The 18,501-nt window shown below is 42.2% G+C and overlaps 2 protein-coding genes across 7 annotated transcripts in view; one reads left to right on the forward strand and one right to left on the reverse strand.

Moving 5' to 3' along the window:
- Window positions 1-1,181: 1,181 nt before the first annotated feature.
- GLRX2 (glutaredoxin 2) lies at window positions 1,182-8,326 on the reverse strand. Of its 6 annotated transcripts, XM_077332695.1 has the most exons (5): window positions 8,186-8,270; window positions 6,166-6,190; window positions 5,373-5,436; window positions 3,528-3,704; window positions 1,182-2,720 (listed from the first exon to the last, which is right to left on the reverse strand). In XM_077332695.1, exons 3-5 carry the CDS (start codon window positions 5,433-5,435, stop codon window positions 2,574-2,576), a joined length of 387 nt encoding a protein of 128 aa, XP_077188810.1. In that variant the 5' UTR covers window position 5,436; window positions 6,166-6,190; window positions 8,186-8,270; the 3' UTR covers window positions 1,182-2,573. The 6 variants fall into 6 exon arrangements, with proteins under 6 accessions (XP_077188810.1, XP_077188808.1, XP_077188812.1 ...); XM_077332693.1 differs by lacking the exon at window positions 6,166-6,190 and having other exon boundaries at window positions 8,186-8,326; XM_077332697.1 differs by lacking the exons at window positions 6,166-6,190; window positions 8,186-8,270 and adding an exon at window positions 8,024-8,164.
- Window positions 8,327-8,558: 232 nt separating this feature from the next.
- The window catches only part of CDC73 (cell division cycle 73), a 108,928-nt gene continuing 98,985 nt past the window's right edge, over window positions 8,559-18,501 (forward strand). The window contains exons 1-2 of the mRNA XM_077332687.1: window positions 8,559-8,955; window positions 16,513-16,618. Coding sequence (XP_077188802.1) covers window positions 8,825-8,955; window positions 16,513-16,618 — 237 coding nt within the window. The 5' untranslated portion in view covers window positions 8,559-8,824. The remainder of the gene's footprint in view (window positions 8,956-16,512; window positions 16,619-18,501) is intronic.

The raw sequence follows: 18,501 nt of genomic DNA on the forward strand, positions 1-18,501 counted from the left end.
GTATGATCAGTCTATGTACGGAAATGTGGCCATGGGACACAGGTAGAATAGATGGGATGGGGATGCTTCCCACAAAAAGATTTAGGAACAGAGTGGCCAGTGAAGGGTAAGTATGTCACATCATATTAGTTGGTCACTGATTACAGACTATGAGCTTGAAATATGAATTCAAGTGACAGTCTACTGAACTAAAATTAGTATTTTCGGTTTTCAAGGCATGAAAAATTATTCCTTTGGATATATCAACTCTGCACTTTTTTCATTTGCATGATTGTAAAAGCACTAAGCAACATCATTACATGCCTCATACATTGAAAGGCAGTTCTTGCCCTGCAACTATAAATGATGTCATTTGTTTTCCCCTAAAACTTTGGTGTTCTGATGCTGCTGTGTTCAATTGCTTGACTTATATTCTGAGCAGTAGTTTTTAATAATGCTAGGAGGGGGGAATACAGGGGAAAACAAGATGCACCCTGCAAGTAGTTCAGATCCCCCCATTTGTGAATTTCAGTAAGCGCACTGATTCCTGTGTTGCCCCCCCTCCCTCCTTTATTAACTCAGATTATTCTACTAAATTCCAGTCTCCGCATCCATTTCCAACCTGTCTTGGACCTTCATCTGTTTGATTTAAAGATCCCTTAGTATGTAGTATTCTTATGCCAGATATTAAAACCTAAACTTGCAGCTTCTTTAGGATAGTAATAAAAACTGGCAGAAGAGACTCTTATGTTTGACTCCCTCAAAGTAGATTTGGATCCAAGGAGGAAGTGGGCCTTATTCACATGGGCATGCCTATGTCTTACACTACACAGTGGCGATCAGAAAGTACACCTATATCAGAGAAAGAAAAAGAGGATAGGCAAAAGGAAATGGAGCAAAGATGAACTATTCCTATACTTGTAATCTGGTAAAAAGTTCTCTATATTATATCAGCAGACCGCAGGTGTCCAAGGATCCGACAAATCATATAGTCTCTCCACCCATCCACCCACATCTGTTTTTTTTTAATATGATAACCTGAGATGTTTTAAAAACAATTTGATATACGTCCTGTGGAGAAGTATTTCAAAAATACATCATATCCCACGACTCTTGAAGCAAGTGTACATTTTTAAAATTCAGGCAAATCATGTACACATCTTAGAGAATGCTAGAAAGAAAATCAGGTAGCTGACACATAGTACATTTCATCATTTTATTTGTATCTTGACAATATAAAAAAATAATACATTAACTGACTTGCCTATAGTCCCAAGAATGCATTTGTAATACAACAGATACAAGTTTACAAACTGATTTATTACACTTAAAATAGTACTTTGCCATTCTCTATGCCAGGGGTAGTCAAAACTGCGACCCTCCAGATGTCCATGGACTACAATTCCCATGAATCCCTGCCAGCGAATGCATGGACATGGACATCTGGAGGGCCGCAATTTGACTATCCCTGCTCTAGGCCTATAGAAAAGAAGGGTTTCCACTACCCTCTTATTTGCATGATGCTACTGGGCCTGGGGGGGGGGGGGTAGAGAATATTTCGCAGGCAAGAGGATAACTATTCTAGTGCCTAAACATTCTATCAGGCAGAAGTACATTTCCCAGGTCATATTCTTGACCCACCATCACTAGTAAGCTCCAGTTCAATTGCTGAGCACTGGCATGGTGCAGATGTTCTTCCTACATTATTTTTCTCCACGACATTCTCACAGGGCCTTTGAGATTCCCCCACCCTTTTGCTTCATTATAAAAATCATTTCCTGACTTAAAATCTGAGGCTAATTTCCAGAAAGAACAGCTGCTCACTGCCAAGAGTGGCAGTCCATTTTCTCTTTCATCTACAGCCCTTTGTGGCTTATCAAGTGCTGCTATGAAGGGGCACTTGACCTACAGTGTGACTTTTGGAGCTGTGTATGGAGGTAGCACTGAAACATTTGCACTTGAAAAACTGCTTGGTTTTCTGAGTTCGGCTCAAAACAGGAAAAAAACTTTGGAAATGGGAAATATTAAAAATAACTATTTTCACACACTCTTGATCTTTTCCCTCCTAGTTCATGGCTTGAGTGGAATAACTTTCCACAGTGTGCAGTCTTGAGATGGGGGGGGGGGGATCAGAGTTAACCAAGTTTATTTCAGTGTCAGTTTTTCTCCTTTTTGTTGGATCAGTGTCCCATTGGAATGAGACTTTTGGTTAGCTCATGTTAGCAGACTGTTTGACAGAATTTTATTCTGTCACTGGGAGTAGGTTTACCACCAGGAAACAATCTTAAGAACTAATTTGGCCACAATGATAATCTACTTAAGGCTCACATACATATCCACATCGTTCATATACCAAATACTGCTTTTTTTAGAATTATCTCTTTCAAGACAATTCCATGCTACATAAAATACCATGTGAAGAGCTGGGATGAAGTATCAAAATGGAACCTGTTATTACAGGACAACCTGAAGAAATGTGTTCTAAGCCACAAATGTCCTGGTTTTCTCAAGTTGCCAGCACTTATCTACTTGTTATGCATGCATCATCATCATTTTAAATAATTTGACTAAATGCTAAATAATTAAGAATAAGGTTAAGGAAAGCTACATGGTTGTTCTAAGTTTCCTGATCTTTGCATTTGACACTGATGCACTAAAGGAAGTAGTTTGCCCTCCCGGTGGAGTCTCTGAGTATCTGTAGCCCCTCCAACAAAGGTTCCATTGATAAATATCCGGGGAACCTGTTGAAGATTTTTAAAAAAGAGATGTTATTTATTGCAAGATTCCAATGTACATTCTTTGTGTTACAGTATTAACATATTCTGAGCTGTTCCAGATACCTGTTCATATCTGCTGGGGGGGAATGGCTCAAAGGTACAGTTTTACATTGTGGAGCCCAGGAAGGCAATGATAAGGGGACAAAGATTCTCCTTACTATCCAATATAAATATCCTACACAGGAGACCCAACTAGCTGGACATGCTGCTTGAAGTCATTTTCCAGATTAAGTGCAACTAGAAGAATGAATAATATTTTGCTTCACTTGGTGTTAACATATGTTGAATATTTCATAATTGGAACTGAAATTACAAAGGTCTACAATGCCAAGATGACTCAGTGTTCAGAACTGTATGTACAAATAATTCTAATTTACTTACTACGCATAAATTTGTGAACCAACACTGAAAACTCACAAAAAGGGATGCACAAAACTCCTCCTGCAAAATGCTCTTGCAAGACTGCCTGACTCTCTTCATTGCTTTTCTACACATATGATGTCTAGACCCTTCTTGGTCATAGAGGACAGGTAAACAGCTATGCTCCAGAATCAGAGTTTTGTGCCAATATCAGAAAATGTTGCTGTCATAACAGAAGACTAGATTTTACTATTAGTGAATTAATATGATCTTATTTGATTTTACTTGTTTGCTTTGGGCTTGGATACTCGAAGCATGGGGCCTTGGCTAACCCTAGTTTCTTTAGAGAACTAGACTACGAAAGCTAATTAAGTTTTTATGATGTGAGCAAAATGGGAAGAAAGTACTCACTGTCCTGCCACCAGTCATTCGATGAAGAACATCTTGAAATTGATTTCCATTTTCATATGTGTCTAGTTCTATGGCTTTGTAGTTCACGTTCATATCTCGGAATAACTGTTTTGCCATGTTGCAATAGGAACAGGTTGTTTTTGAGAAGATCACAACACAATTGTCCAAGAGCATATCCTGTATGTGTTGAAATAAGAGCTTTAGCAGTGCTGTTCTACGTGAAATGAAAACTAACGGGATTTGCAGAGTTTCCCTGGGAGTAATCCTAATTTAATAGATACGAGTAGAATTCCAAGTAGGCTTGCTTACAGTTGCTTTAATATTGATGCTATTAGAACTAAAACGAAATATTCAAGTTTTGATTTTTTTCCTCAACCCAACATGTACATTTAAGATGTTGTTCAGACCAATTTTATCAACATTTTTAAAACCCCAATGTTCATTGAAGTATGTTATTCTAACCCTCACACACATTGACTACTAGAAGAGCAGAGTTAAAGAAATAAAACACCCTGCCCTCAGTCAGTGGGATAATAGCCTCTTGTTATCAATTGCAAAAAATAAATCCTCAGCCTTTTCTTTAGCATCTCAGAATTTTTATTCCATGTCTAGTCTAGTATACAGATAATTTGGTTAAGGCACCACAAATATGTATTCTATATATTTTATGTACAAAACTCAGCATAACACCTGCTTGGCTGCATTCTTTGACACTATAGTATGTAATCATAATTTAAAGTAAGAATTCTAATTGAGCAGTAGGTAAGTTCTTAGGACAGTTTATGCAAGAAGATAATTTTTGCTAATTCTCCCCAAGAGAGATGCCTCTGATTCCCCTCAAGCTGTTCTTAAGGGACACTATCCCCCAGGAGCAGAATGGTGGAGGGTGCTGGGGGAGGTAAGAATCTGCAAAAACAGTACTTGACAAAATCTAGGTGGGATACAACCTACTATGTATTAAGAGAAAATGTCTAGAAACTATAAGACCAACAATTGCATAGGAAAAGCTGAACTTTGTTTCCTTGAAATATTTTAGGGTATAAGATAGAACCTAAACCAACATACTGATATTTGCGTTGGATCATTTGAAAGTCATGCTTCTTCTGTGCACATAAATCATAGTACAAGCCCTGAGTAAAATATGGCATACCTTTGCTAAAGTTTAGGATTACTCCCAGCTATTCACAATGCCATCCTAAACAGAGTTATATTCTTCTCAATCTACTGAAGTCAGAAGAATATAAAAAGTGTGCCATTATTTACTTTGAAAAAAAAATTCAGTCCTTTTCCCTCTAAAATTTGTCTATAAAGGACCTTACGGTAAAATCTTAATGAAAAATAGATATACACACTAACCGGAACAGCAACAAGAAATAAAACAGAAAATCGATTGCAATAAGTTGAGGAAGTATTCAGTAAATGATATCAATTAGTAAGCATTCAGAACAGAGCAAAGGTAAACATCAACCACTAAAATCCCAGGGACAGAAAAGCGGTTGGAATTTCATGAATCAGTGAAGAAAGGCATTCCATTCATTGAGCTGCTATTGAAAAGGTCCTCTCTCTGATCACCAACTGCTTAATCTCAGATGAGAGTGAGACCTAGAAAACCACCTCTGATGCAGCTTTCATAATTCTTCCTTAGGTGCTGTCATTTTAATCCATGGAAAATGCAAAAGCACTGTTTTAAAAAGTTTAAAAACAAAAGCCTAATCCATATTGTGAAGTACAGAAAACAACAGATGAGCATTTAAGCGAAGACCTATGTTTACTCACCTGTATTTGGTTAGCGGGGGCACAGAAAACAACAGATGAGCATTTAAGCGAAGACCTATGTTTACTCACCTGTATTTGGTTAGCGGGGGCAACATTAGATAAGGTTTTTGTAGCAGATGTACTGTTTCCCATTCTAAAATAAAGTCAGAAAAAAGTATTACAAATATTTCAACAGTATTTTGCCAAAAATTGCATGTAGCTGAAAAGACTGCACTTCTGTTAAAAAGCACTTGGCTATATTCAGAGTTTTAGCTTTGCTTGTAGAAATATATGAATAATCAGCAAATTGTGCACATATATGGACAGCAATTAAGTGTGCATCTTTCTCCAATACCACTGTAAATAATTATTTGAAGATCCTGCCCTAGTCTGTGCTCAGAGGTAAACTATTCCTATGGCTGGGGAGACAGAATACTGCATTCATTGACTGGTAAAGAAAAGAGTCCATGCTCAGTGGTGTATTTTTTTCCTTTCTTCCAGGACATAGCCCCAGTATTTTAAAAATTACCAATCTGAGCCCTTGTGAGAACTTGGCACAATTACCTTTCTGGACTTAGGAACATTTTGCTAAATCAAAAGGGGGCTTTGTATCATCTTAAAAATAACAGATTAATTATAGCATTAACTTCATGGTTAGAGTCCATTTCATCAGATGTGTGAAGTATATCAGCAAATACAAATAGACACATGAAGAGGAGAAAAAATTATGAACAGTGGGGTTAAAAGGCCATCAAATACAACACACATTGAACAAAGTAATTACAATGACCATGTATGACAGATGTTGGGGTAGTACAATTAAAACTATAGCTAAATTCTAGTTCAGAAATTGTTTAGATTAATTTTAAAATTTATATCTCACCTCTCCAGAGACCTGCTGAGGGCAACTAATAGAAAAATAAAATGCTTAAAAGTTCAAATTAATAAAACAACTTAATAAAACCCACCAGCAATAAAGGCATTCCAATGATCGAACCATCATAAAACCAATACTTGGTTGGGGGGGGGGAGGGGCACTAAGAAAGAGATATTCTGAGCACAAGAGCGGAAACTGCTTCAAGATATGACAGGCAATCAGTCTTCCCCAGGTCCCCAAACTGTGGTGTTCTATGATGAGAATGATTGAAAATATACAGCCAGTGTGTACACAGCAAAAAAAAATTGGTAAACAGTTAAGATTCTGGCAGACTTAGGCTGACTTTGTCAAACTGACGAAACATAACTTAGAAAAAGACAATAAGACACAGACATCTATGTGGACAAGTGTACCGAAAGATGATTTTTTTTACTATCCTGATTTTTTATTTGCATTTTTGAGCTGTTCTTGACACAGCTGGCTAACTTGCTTTATTTCTGTGTTTTATATTGAAATCTGTCAGTGAACTGCCACCTGTAGTCTGAGGACTTCCAGCTCTGGTTTTTGGCTACACAATTCATGCATTTTCACCAAATAATTTAACACAGAGATATTTGCTTAGTTGAGGGGTAGTCAAATTGCGGCCTTCCAGATGTCCCATGGGAATTGTAATTCATGGACATCTGGAGGACCACAGTTTGACTACCCCTGGCTTAGTCAGGAGCCACATGAGGCTCTTCTGAGTCCCATTCCCTCATGGTGTATCCATTCCACAGGCAAGTATTGGGCTGTCCTCTCCTTATCCTCCTCTGCTTAACCCAGCATCCAAGCTGACTGCTGAGGAAAAACCAGTAAAATCACCTCCACTGCAGTAACTGCATGTGAAGAGTGAGTTGGCCACAGTGGGGTGGTGACTTTACTCCCATTCTCCACAGCCAGCTGCTCTCTTCTGGGAGTCCTGAGCTCATAATTACATAGTTACATGTTAATAGATGAGGGTTTTTTTTCATGGACAGAGCAAAAGCAGCATACGAAGCAGTTCTGAAGTCCCATGGGTTATTTCCCTGGAAGCCTGTCGCCCGAGTTCATTCCTTAGAAGGTGACATGGATGACTAACTGAAGCACAAAACTATTCTCATTAGGCACACGGAGGATAATGCACCTTCAATGTCCTCTCGCAGCCGGATTGTCCTGTACAGAACAGGAAAATCTACTTTTAAAGAGCATTAACCACTGTGTGCCGAATAGGCCCGCCTCCCAGAAACACTCAGAGGTTAAGGAAGCCTTTCTCAATCTTTTTACCATTGAGAACCCCCTGAAACATTCTTCAGAACCCCCAGAAGTGGTATGATTGTGCAGAATACGGTGTATAGCTGTATACCCGGCCACCCAGGGCCAACCCCCTCCAGGCCCATCATTGGCCATTTTGGGGGGGGGGGGGGAGAGCTGGTCGACCTGACCATATGTGGTCATATCACCTGATAAGTGTTGAAGAAATTTGAGAAAGATATTAAGGCTGAGCGAACTCCCACCCTTTCGGGAAACCGTTCCAGGGTCATCAAGAAACCCTGATTGCGAGAGCTGGGGTTAATGCAGGCGGGTCCCAGCGCTAACTCCCCGCTCCCAGTGCAATCGTGCGCAGCGTGATCCCCTGATTTTCAATGGGCTGAGTCTGGACTAACTGCATAGGGCTGCTCTGCAGGGTCCGTCTCGCCTTGCTCTACCCTCCAATTCTGCAAAGGGAGAATTCAGGCGGGATTTCCAGGGAGCAAACGGGGCGGACTGCCCAGCAGCCTTCGTTGGGCTGGCCACCTGGGCTCCACCGCCAATGCACGCGGCCGAACCTCCCCTGTCCGGGTTTTACCTTCAGGACCGAAATAGAGGAACTTGCCCGCCTATGTCCGTCAAGTCTCTACCGTAAGCCTCAGAATACCGGCAGCCCTCGAATTCTCGCCGAGCTTTACCGTAAAACCCGCGCGCGCGCAGACAACCGCCGCCCCTGCCTCGACAGCTTCCCCGTACAGACCTGAGCCAAGGACCCGCCAGCTGAAGCCTCCGCAGCCTCCTCAGGGCCATAAGCGGCTCGAGGGAGGCGACGCCAGCCCCGCCCCTCTCGGAGGACCGCGGCGCCCTCTAGGACCCCTGCCATCGCAGGCTGACTATTCCATTGCCTGTCTTTTCCAGAACGCCCTGTTTCCACCTTTGCACACATTAACCAACCAGACCGCGCCCTCTTCCTTCCGCGTCGCCGCGAGAGGCTCGTTGGATTGCCAATCATCGCCGGCGCCGCTCGTTCCAGCACGCTGGGGGCGCGGCCAAGCCGCGGAACGAGGCCAGGCCCAGGAAGCCTCGCCGGCTTCTCCAATGGGGGTGGTGGGCGGGCCCGTCGGCTGGCGTGGGCGCAGGCGCGCGCGCGGCCAGGCCGGCGGGGTCCTCCTCGCACTCTCTCGCTTACCCTCGCGCGGGGCGGCGGTGTCGTCGACGTCGTCTGGGCCAGCTCCGTCCGTCGGTTTGTTTGGGGCGCTTCTCTCGCTTCCCTGTCAGCGAGGCGGCCGGCCGGAAGAAGAGCTGAGGCGGGAGGCAGGCAGGCGCGAGCGGGAAGGAGGGAGCGCGGTCTCGAGGCCAGCCCGCGAACGAGCCCGAGGCAAGCAGGCAGGCTGAGGCGATGGCGGACGTCCTGAGCGTGCTGCGCCAGTACAACACGCAGAAGAAGGAGATCGTGGTGAAGGGGGACGAGGTGATCTTCGGCGAGTTCTCCTGGCCCAAGAACGTCAAGACCAACTATGTCATCTGGGGGTGAGTAGGGGGGGAGCGGGGGGAGGGCTTCCTGAAGGTGGGGCGAGGGGTGCAATGGGTCGCCTCAATAGCCGCCCGCTGCTGGAGAGAGGTGGGTTCGAATCCCCCTCTAGGTCGCGACCTGCTCCTCACTGGAGCTTCCCCTGGGAGCCAGGCTGTTGCAAGGCTAAAGTGGGATTGGCTGACAGGCAAGTCTCCGAAGTTAGGGGCCGGGGGCTGGGGCCTTCGGGACTTCAGCAGCCCGCTTCAGCCAGTTGTTGAGGAGGGCCGGTGGATGGGGTGGAAGAAGCCAGGGCCCTTCATCTTCGTGTTGGCCGCTAGCATTTAGGAGTTTCTTACTTAGTGAAATTCCTTTTAGTCGTCGTGGTGAGTGGCTGTTGATGGGCTCATGCGTGCTCCATGCATCTATTATATCGTTAAAAAAATATCTGTGGCTGTCTGGCACATCTGCTGGCAGTGAATGCCACAAAAAAGTTTTTGCTGGATGAGGAAGCACTTTTGTTTGTTCTGGATCGGTTATAGGTCAGCTTTGTTGAGTGCTCATTATTATGGGAGAGAAAGAAAAAAGTTCTCCCTGGCTAATTCCTTCATTCCACATGCAGTGTGTATGCACGGGATAAGGTTTGGGTACATTGTCTGATTAATCGTGAGGTTAGTGGTATTGTTGGATTTACATCAGACCTTCTGGGTCAGCATCCACGCTGGTCAGTCAGATATTCACCCAAATGCTAACTGGGGTGTGTGCAAGAGTCATTATTTTATTTTTATCCAAAACAGAAATTTGTTTACATTAAATCCTAAAATGATTTGAAAGATAACACAGTAGAGTTTCACAGACACTGAGTGAGCTCTGTTTCGAGGTACCCCAATATGATACTTGATCCATATTTCAGAAAAGACACTTACTTGGTGGGACTTGTGATTGACAGGTGGTTGGTTCCCTGTTCTACAAGCAAGGCTAAGCTTTCATCCTCCCTGAAGTGCAGGTCTTATGGCAGACATGGGAGTAATTGTGAATGTGGCTTTCTGCTCACCACAGAGTCAGAATCTCTATTCTAGTTAGAAGGCCTATAAGTGGACTTTTTGTTTTTTCCTTGTTCTTTTGCTGTTTTTGAGAAGAGGGGAGTAATTTAACCAGTCTTTTTTCATCGCTAGCCTGTATTCATACGACACCTTGATTGAAGGAAGATTTTGGGATGGGAATGCTTAGTGGCCTTGTTTTAGGGAGTAGAGTGAGGAGGATTTTTTGCAAGGGAGAAGCTCATATGGAGCAGTAGTGTCCCTTTTGGAGATAGGTGCGATGTGGTGGTGAAAATTGCTGTTTCAGTGGAACTTGTCACCTACTATTATAACAATTGCTGTTGATAGAGTGCCTTTGGTGGTGGGGAGAGCAGGGGATGAAAAATTACGAAGCTAACTTCTCTATTTGAGGGAGTTGTGGATTAATTCCCTTTGCCTGGTAGTATGCATGCTTGTGCTATGAAAAAAAACACTTGCTTTTTTTCTGGTCACTCTGGAAAGAAAAGGCTCAAATTAATAAAATAATATTTTGATGTATCCTACACTTTCCATTATTCTTACTTTCTTTCTGAAATCTTGAATAATCATGCTTCAAGCAGCCATGTAGAGCTGAGTGTGGTGTTTGTAGGAGTTTCCTAACCTGAGCTGGCAGAGAAGAGGTTATGATGCCCGGCTTCCTGTCTTTGAACTGTAAATCAAAAGATAGTGCATTTATTTGTTTTTTATTTCTTTTTTGAGGCTTATTCAAGGAGATCTTGGCTGGTGACAATGGTTGTGTGTTGTAAAAAATTGTTTTAGCTTATCTAACTCTAAGTTTGGTTATTAACTAATAGGCTTGCCGTTTTAAATGTTCTTTGAAGTGGTTCTAAGGCTTGCTTCTACAAGGAGAGGTCGGTTCCAGCACAGACTCCAAATTGCTGTGAAGAGAAAAGGAAAACCTTTTTCGTTGCTACTTGAGTAGGCATTTCTAGCAGTACATCCTTGATGTTACAGTACTTACGTTAAAGGGTATACTGCTGATATATATATTCAAAAGGCTTTTTAAAATATTTTGAACTTCAGTTCTGTATTAATAGCATGCTGTAGCTTGTACTGTTAGCAGGTAAAGCCTGATTTGAATGTTTCCCCTCTGCTACCTGTTTAGAAAGAATTCTTAGCAAGGATGGCTATGAATGTAGAACAGTTCTACTCACTGGTTCGGTAGCACTGTGGGGCACTGACTCCATGTTCCAGGAAAGTGAGCAATTTCTTTAGAATAAATTTCAGTATTGCTCTGGGCTCAAGTGGGACTTGTTTTGTTTTTGCTTGTTTGAAAGGCAATACAGCTTGCTCACGGCAATTATATAAAAATGGTGAAATTTAGGGGTTTTGTGGTTTGAGGCAGAATCAACCTAACTGAATAAGACGGTGAAATGTAACCCTATATCAAAACTACCAGTAGATTGGAAAGGCACTCCTAGATCCTCAGAAGTACTCTGGTAATTAAAAGGGCATTAATTTACACACACAAGGTTTGTGGAATTAACATAGGCATGTGGGAGTCATGTGACTCTTTTGGTCAATAGGAGTTGTGAATGTGGATTGCAAACTGACTACCGTTGTTGTAGAGACTAAAAGTGTAAACTATTGCACTGGAATTTCAGATTTTATTGCTGTTAGAAAAAGTCACCCTATGCTGTAACCTGTGATGGATATCATACTGATCTGGTAGGATTCTTGTAAGGTTTACCGATGTTATGAGTGTTCTGATTAGATGAAATAACCAATTATTAATAGGGTTAAGACTCGGGTTGGGAAATTCCTGGAGATCTGGGAAGGGGAGGATTTGGGGGAGGGGAAGAGCTACATCTGATCTGACCCTCTTAATAAAATGGTAAGAGGGTGCTGGGAGGCGTTGGGACTCATTGTCTAACCACCAATCAGGTAGGCTGTCCTGGCTTCTTACCCCTGATAGGCTGTTCATTGGGCAGACAGCCAATCAGGAGGGGTGGCCCGCCTCTGGTCACATTCCCCTCCAACTAATTCCATTTGAAAGAGGTGCCATCCACTAGTAAGGTAGACAGGCAACTGGAGCTGGCAGGGAGGGCGGAGTGCCAAGGACTGCAGCCAGAGAGGGTGGGGGGAGGAAGGAGGTAATCCCTGCCAGTGATCCTGCTGCCCTAACAGCTCTGGCTGCAAGCTTGCCAGGCTTCAGCAGGGCTGCCCGAGGCAGCACGGAAAAGAGCAGATTCCCCCCAGCACTTTCCCCCCCCATCCTGAAAAGGCTCTGTGGACCTTTTGGGCTGGTGGGGGTGAGAAGACTGCCCCCCCACACTTCCCCTGCCACAAAAAGTGGGTGGGGGGGAGAACTTGACTGGCCTGCCCGGGGGAGGGGGCTAGCGCCTTTTGTATTGTTAGATATAACAGGTTTTGTTGTTAGTCAGAGTATAATTCCATACATAAATTCTCCAAAGCAACCATTTTTTCCCAAGGAACTGGAGTTCCCGGTAGATCTCCATGCACCCCATAGAGCAGTGGTTCCCAAACTTTTTCAGGTAGCTGTCCACTTGGCTCCAAGGCCATGTCCCTAGTGCTCTCCTCCCCCTCCCCCCCCCCCACACACACATTCTAACATACAGCTTAATTGGTGTTAAGCATGCTGCAAATTCAAACACACTATGTTGCCTACACTTTTTGCTTGTTGTACAGTGGCCATATTTTAGTATGGAAAAAATTAAGTTATTTGTGAAAGTCACTTGTAAAAGACACTTTGGGTCCTCATTGGAGAGAATGACAGGCAGAGGTAGAAAGAGGAAAACAAGCAATGGGATGGAGCTTGGGAAGGACTAAGTCTGGAGAGGGGAAAGTGATCAGCAGAAGTATGATCCCGTATAGCCCATCTTCTGAAGCTATTGTTTTCTTAAGGAAGCTAAGCAGGGTTGGCTCTGGTAAGCACTGGGATGGGAGACCATCAAGGAAGTCCAAGGTCACTATTACCCAGAGGCAGGCAATGGTAAGTCATCTTGGAATATCTCTTGCTAGGAAAACACAGCCATAGCAGGAAGAGTCAGGCTACTGCTCCCAAATTCCTCGCCATCCCCCTGGATCCTTCCACCATCCCTAGGAGGGTTGTAACTGTCACTTTGGGAACCTCTAACCTAGAGACTGGCAACCCTAAGTGTTTAGTATTGTTATCATATTTTATCCATTCCCTCTTCCAGGGATCTCAGGGAACAGTCTCAAATTATCTTTATCGAATCTGTTAGGCTGAACTGTAGTCAGGTCTACCAAAGGTACATGATGGAAACAGATTTTGAACCCTAATTTCTGTACCTCGAGTTGATTGTTACATTCTGTAACCTGTAAGTTTTAATATTTCTGCATAAAATTGGGAAGGCTTCCCATGTTATTTGGTTCAGAAGGTACAGGACAAGATTAAAAGTAAGAGATGTTTCAAATGAAGTTTGAAGTGTCATTGAAAGTTGTCAGTACTCAATAATTATCATGCTAAATGTTCAAATTAAGTTTAGTTTATATCTTGTTATAATAATTACTGATCATGTTTCTCTGGTTAAGACTTGCATGTGCTCTTCCCCCACCCCCAGGCTTCATTTTTCTTGGGAACTGTATAAAACTAGGCTGCATAGGGGAGAGGATGAGGAAAGCAGGACCTGGTGTTGACATCATGTTAAGTTTCCAGTGAAGTTGAGGAGGAACAGTGAGGAGAGATTTGCAAAAGGGAGGGCTGTTGAAATGGTTGTGGCTTCTCCATCCCCTTTCTAAATGGAGGCAGGAAGGTGAGTGAGATTCTAGAAACCTCTTCCTTTCTAACGCAATAATTTGGTTGTCTATGTTGTTCTTTGTTCTCACACTTTAGGAAATGAAACAACTCTCTTATCTCAGTCCTTTGCCTTTCTGTACCTTTATGCAAGGTAGGAGAAGGGTGGAGTGATTCTCATTGACTAAGATTTGTTTTCATCCCAACTACCTCTCCAGTTGCTTTCTTCCCTTGCTTCAGGTTTGCTTCTTCTTTTTTTTTCTTTTGTTAGATTTATGCTGTTTTATTTACTTTTTAACTTTAATTGTTAGTTGCTTTCTTTACCCCTCCTCCCCAGTTTGAAGTCCCCAACTTTCATTTTTTAAGATATTTTTATCTCCACCCACCTGTTTCATTCCAGCACAGTCTAGAAATTTTCACTATTGCAACAAGCCATAGTTTCATGTCCAAGACACAATAGTTTGCTTTCTTATTTTTGATATCAGGATTCCAAACCACAGTTTAACCCTGTTGTATAGGGAAGGTCATAAATTATAGTTGTGATTCAGATGTAACTGTGGTTTGTTGCAGAAATAGAAATGATTCATTTTCAAACTGCCTATGAGAAAAGGAAAGCACATGGTAGCCCAAGTCCAGTTCTTTTTCTTTGTTATTGTGTGTAAACCATGCTGCTTTCCCTCAGTTACATGGTTCCCAGGTTAATGGTTGGAGTGCACGTATACAGTATATTTGCTGTTGCTAAGGGGGATATAGTCAGTGAGAGAATTCCTGAAACTCCTGTGGAAGCTGACTTAAGATCCATGAAGGAGAAACATTGGCATAGAAATATAATAGTTATCATTAGAATGAGGGATGATGTAAATTTTGTGACAACACTTGTTCAACAGTCAAACTTACCATGTTTGAATGAGATGATTAGATATGAGCTGATCACTTAATCCGGTCAGCTGGCAGTGAACAACTTGAACCCTTGCAAAACTGGTTTGCATTTCCCTCCAAAATTTTACATGTGCAAAGTGCTGGCTGTCCAAACAAATTGTCATCTATTAACTAAGAACTAGGGCCTTGGAGCTCTGGCATGCCACTGGTGGGCAGAGGCAAAACTCCTGCTGTGACAGGTAAAGATGGGGAAGGGTGAGGGACCAGGAAAGTGGGTTGGGCAAGGGGGAGTGGGAGGAGGGACCAGGAAGGAGAGGTAAGTGCGAGATGGGAGGGGGGGGAAGGAGTCTGTGTGTGTGTGTGTGTGTGAGTCAGAGAGGGAGGGTGCCAGGACTATAGAGTCCCACAGCAAGGATGTGTTCCACATACACTTGATAGTCAGACTCTCACTAGATTTTTTTAAAAAAATAGTAATTGCTATTAATCTTGTGTGATCTAACATTTCAGCAATGTGTTTCCATGATTGCTAAGTTTTTGAAAGAGGGAGGCTTGCTTAAGACTTTGTGATGTGTTCATGAGATTGTTTTCTGGGACATGCTTTTCTCTATAGAAAAATATTTGTTACTGTAGAGCAGGGGTAGTCAACCTGCAGTCCTCCAGATGTCCATGGACTACAAACACTGGCAGGGGCTCATGGGAACTGTAGTCCATGGACATCTGGAGGGCCGCAGTTTGACTACCCCTGCTGTAGAGGAATCTACTGCTGTGATCCCTGTCTCAACTCTGATACACTTGGATTCTTCCTCCTACAATACCTGGAGGCAGGAAATGGATTGCATTTTCCATCTCCAGTGGGGGGAAGGAGGCCACCCTCAGTCTTTTTCCTGCCTCTCTCCAGAGAGCAAGGGGTTTAGAGAGTTCCTGAGATTTTCCTTTAAAGAGCTTCTTTAGTTGCTCTTTGTTTTTGTCTGTGTGCCTTCCCCTTTGTTTAAGGAAATGGTCTTCTTGAGTTGCTTGCCTTTTGCCCACTGTGTCAATCACAGTGATGCCTGATTAACTAGTCTTGCCTAAGGAAGATACCTTGGGGGGAGCTGGAATTTTGCTATGCAGTATTGTAATGTGGTCAAATTTATTATTCCTTTCTCAATGTGTTACCATCAGCACTAGTTTTGCCTTCTTAATAATAATAACAATAAAATGTTATTTCTAACCTGCCCTTCCAAATCGCTCAGAGTGGGTAACAACTTTAATAAATACATCATATCACTACCTTAAAACATTATCACACTGTAAGACTGATTGCTTCCCAAATAACATTTTAATGTTGTGTATTTCTTGTGCTGGTGGAACTCCTTTGAGATATCATCATATCACATACCTAATCCAGGGCTTATTGGTACAGGTTCTGTTGCATTCAACTTATGTTACGTACTGGTTGAATTAAGTAAAGTTTAATGGTGGGGGTGAGGAAAAGAAACATTTGCAACCTTTAACCCTATAGGCCCAGGCCAGAGGAAATCATTGGGGTGGCCAAGGTCAGTAAGCTCTGATGGGCAAGCAAGCAAACAAGTAGGCTGACTTTCCTTGGCCAACTTTGCAAAGCAGTTTTTATTGTACACATGACTATAGTATTTTCTTAAAATATAATTTGGTTAGCTGAACTTTCACTGGTAAAATCTTTAGACCCCTGATCGGTATGGGGTCCTTAAGGGACTACCTACCAGTTTTGCTAACACTTGGGCAATTTCACTCTGGTGTTATAACGACAGTTGCTCAACCTACATGCTTATTTCAGTAAATCAGTGCAGGTAGTCCTCCCAGCTCACCTACAGAACATAACTCATGTTTTGTACATTGTTTCCAAACCATTTTCTGAGCTCTGTGTTTTCCATGTCTTACAGGACCGGAAAAGAAGGCCAGCCCAGGGAGTACTATACTTTGGATTCAATTTTGTTCCTGTTGAATAATGTACATCTTTCACATCCTGTTTACGTCCGGCGTGCTGCGGTAAATATATCCCACAGAATATGATTCTGGCATTACTTGGTAAAGTACTTGAATTGTCTGCTTGTCACCTGTGTACTTATATCATTTTAGAGTGACATTTTACACTGAAATATTTCCAAGGCAGTAACTGCAAAATCTGAGTCCTTCCGCACATTACTTAAATTGGATGCATTTGGATCAGTGCACTCAACTCTTATGCTTCACGACCACTTCTTATAGATCTGAAATTCTATATTAACTTTAACAGGAACTGTAGGTATTTTGGGATAGAGACAGTTAACGCTTTTAGTACTAGTGAGAGGGAAGTGGCAGTTATGTTGAGTGAAATTTGCTTGCTTGGCCCATTTAATTCTTAAAACGTAAACAGAGCACAGGTTTTTCTTCATCTTGCTGTAGGCCAATACATTCATAACTTTGGCTCCTTTCTAGCAGCAGTTCATAATCGGCGGCCCGCCTTTGCTAACACTTTACCCCCCAGGGCCTCCTTCTCCCTCGCCCATCTTGCTCAGTTTGAAGAAGTTGCTCATCCATCTCTGCGATCAAAAGTGTTTGCTCTTACCAATTGCAATTTTAAATAATGGCACTTATCTTGTCATGGACCCACCCCAATTCTATCTAATAGAAGCCATTTTGCCCAGGTTCCTTCTCTGTCCATTTTAGCCTTACAGCCTGTAATCTTGCACATTGTTTGTGGTACTACTTATTTTTCCACTTGATCTGTCTTTTTCCTTGTTCCTCAAAGAACAAGATGAAGCTTCAAAAGGAGACCAAGTAGATACACTTTAAGAGATGTTTGTTGTAAAGTACCTCTTAGAAACAGCCATTTATCTGTAGGAGCTCAGAGAACAAACAGTGGGAACCCTGCTCTAAAAACAGAGATAATTTTAGTGCCACCAACGGAGTGGGGAAACACATACAATCTTTGTGACTTCATGTGTGTTTTGATACTGGTAGCTGTGAGTGAATGAAATTCTTTTAAAATCATGTTTTTAAATGTGAACAGATTTCCTGTGGTATATTGACTCCTTAGTCTTATTTATCTAGTTTGTCCTAGATCTCTGTAGTACTTAGGCATATTCTGGTTTGCAGAAATTGGAAGAAATTGTATTCTTTTATAAGTGAATTGTGCTGTTTTAATTCTGTGTATTTAAAGCATGTTTCATTGGTTGGTATTTTTTAAAAACTACATGGATAACATTGGATATATCATTGCATGACATTGTTATCTCTCCAAGGGCACCGGAAAGGTGCATTCTAGTAAGTCAAATGTATACTAATAAGTATCTGAAGAATGAAGAATTTGGACAGAGCAGGGATTTGAACACAGGTCACTCAGTTCTTTAGTCACCAGAGTATGCTTAAGAATGACCCATCATTTCCTAGCCACATCTGTCTTTTGTTTTTCCCCTGCCTTAACCCTGGCAATCCCCCCATTGTCAGCCATGTACTATGAAGGGCTATAATTGTCTTTTCAGGAAGATAAAAAATATTGGTAAAAACATTAATCAGGCGTCTCCTGACTATTCCAGATGAAATGCAATGTGCTTAAATTAATTAAATGGAGCTAAAATGAAGCATTACAGGGCCATTGGTAAGAGATCTAAAGGTCTCATCCCTGTGTCAGTTCTGCTGTATTTAATCGTACTGAAATTATAGTGTGTTGATATTTTCTTTTTTATGTTTTATGCACTGTTGAGGGCAAACTCATATATGCACTGTTGAGGGCAGTCTCTAGCTGTAGTCATTTCTAGATGAAGAAACTTTGAAATGGAATAGTTTAAAGTGGTCAAAATAATGTGCTCACTGCTTCTTCTGTGTATCTCATTTCCCTTTCCTAATGGAGCAATTACCTTTCCCCCTCATGACAAGTGAAGAAGGATGAA

This window comes from Paroedura picta, chromosome 4 (genome assembly GCF_049243985.1).
Source record: "Paroedura picta isolate Pp20150507F chromosome 4, Ppicta_v3.0, whole genome shotgun sequence".
Classification (NCBI taxonomy): Eukaryota; Metazoa; Chordata; class Lepidosauria; order Squamata; family Gekkonidae; genus Paroedura; species Paroedura picta.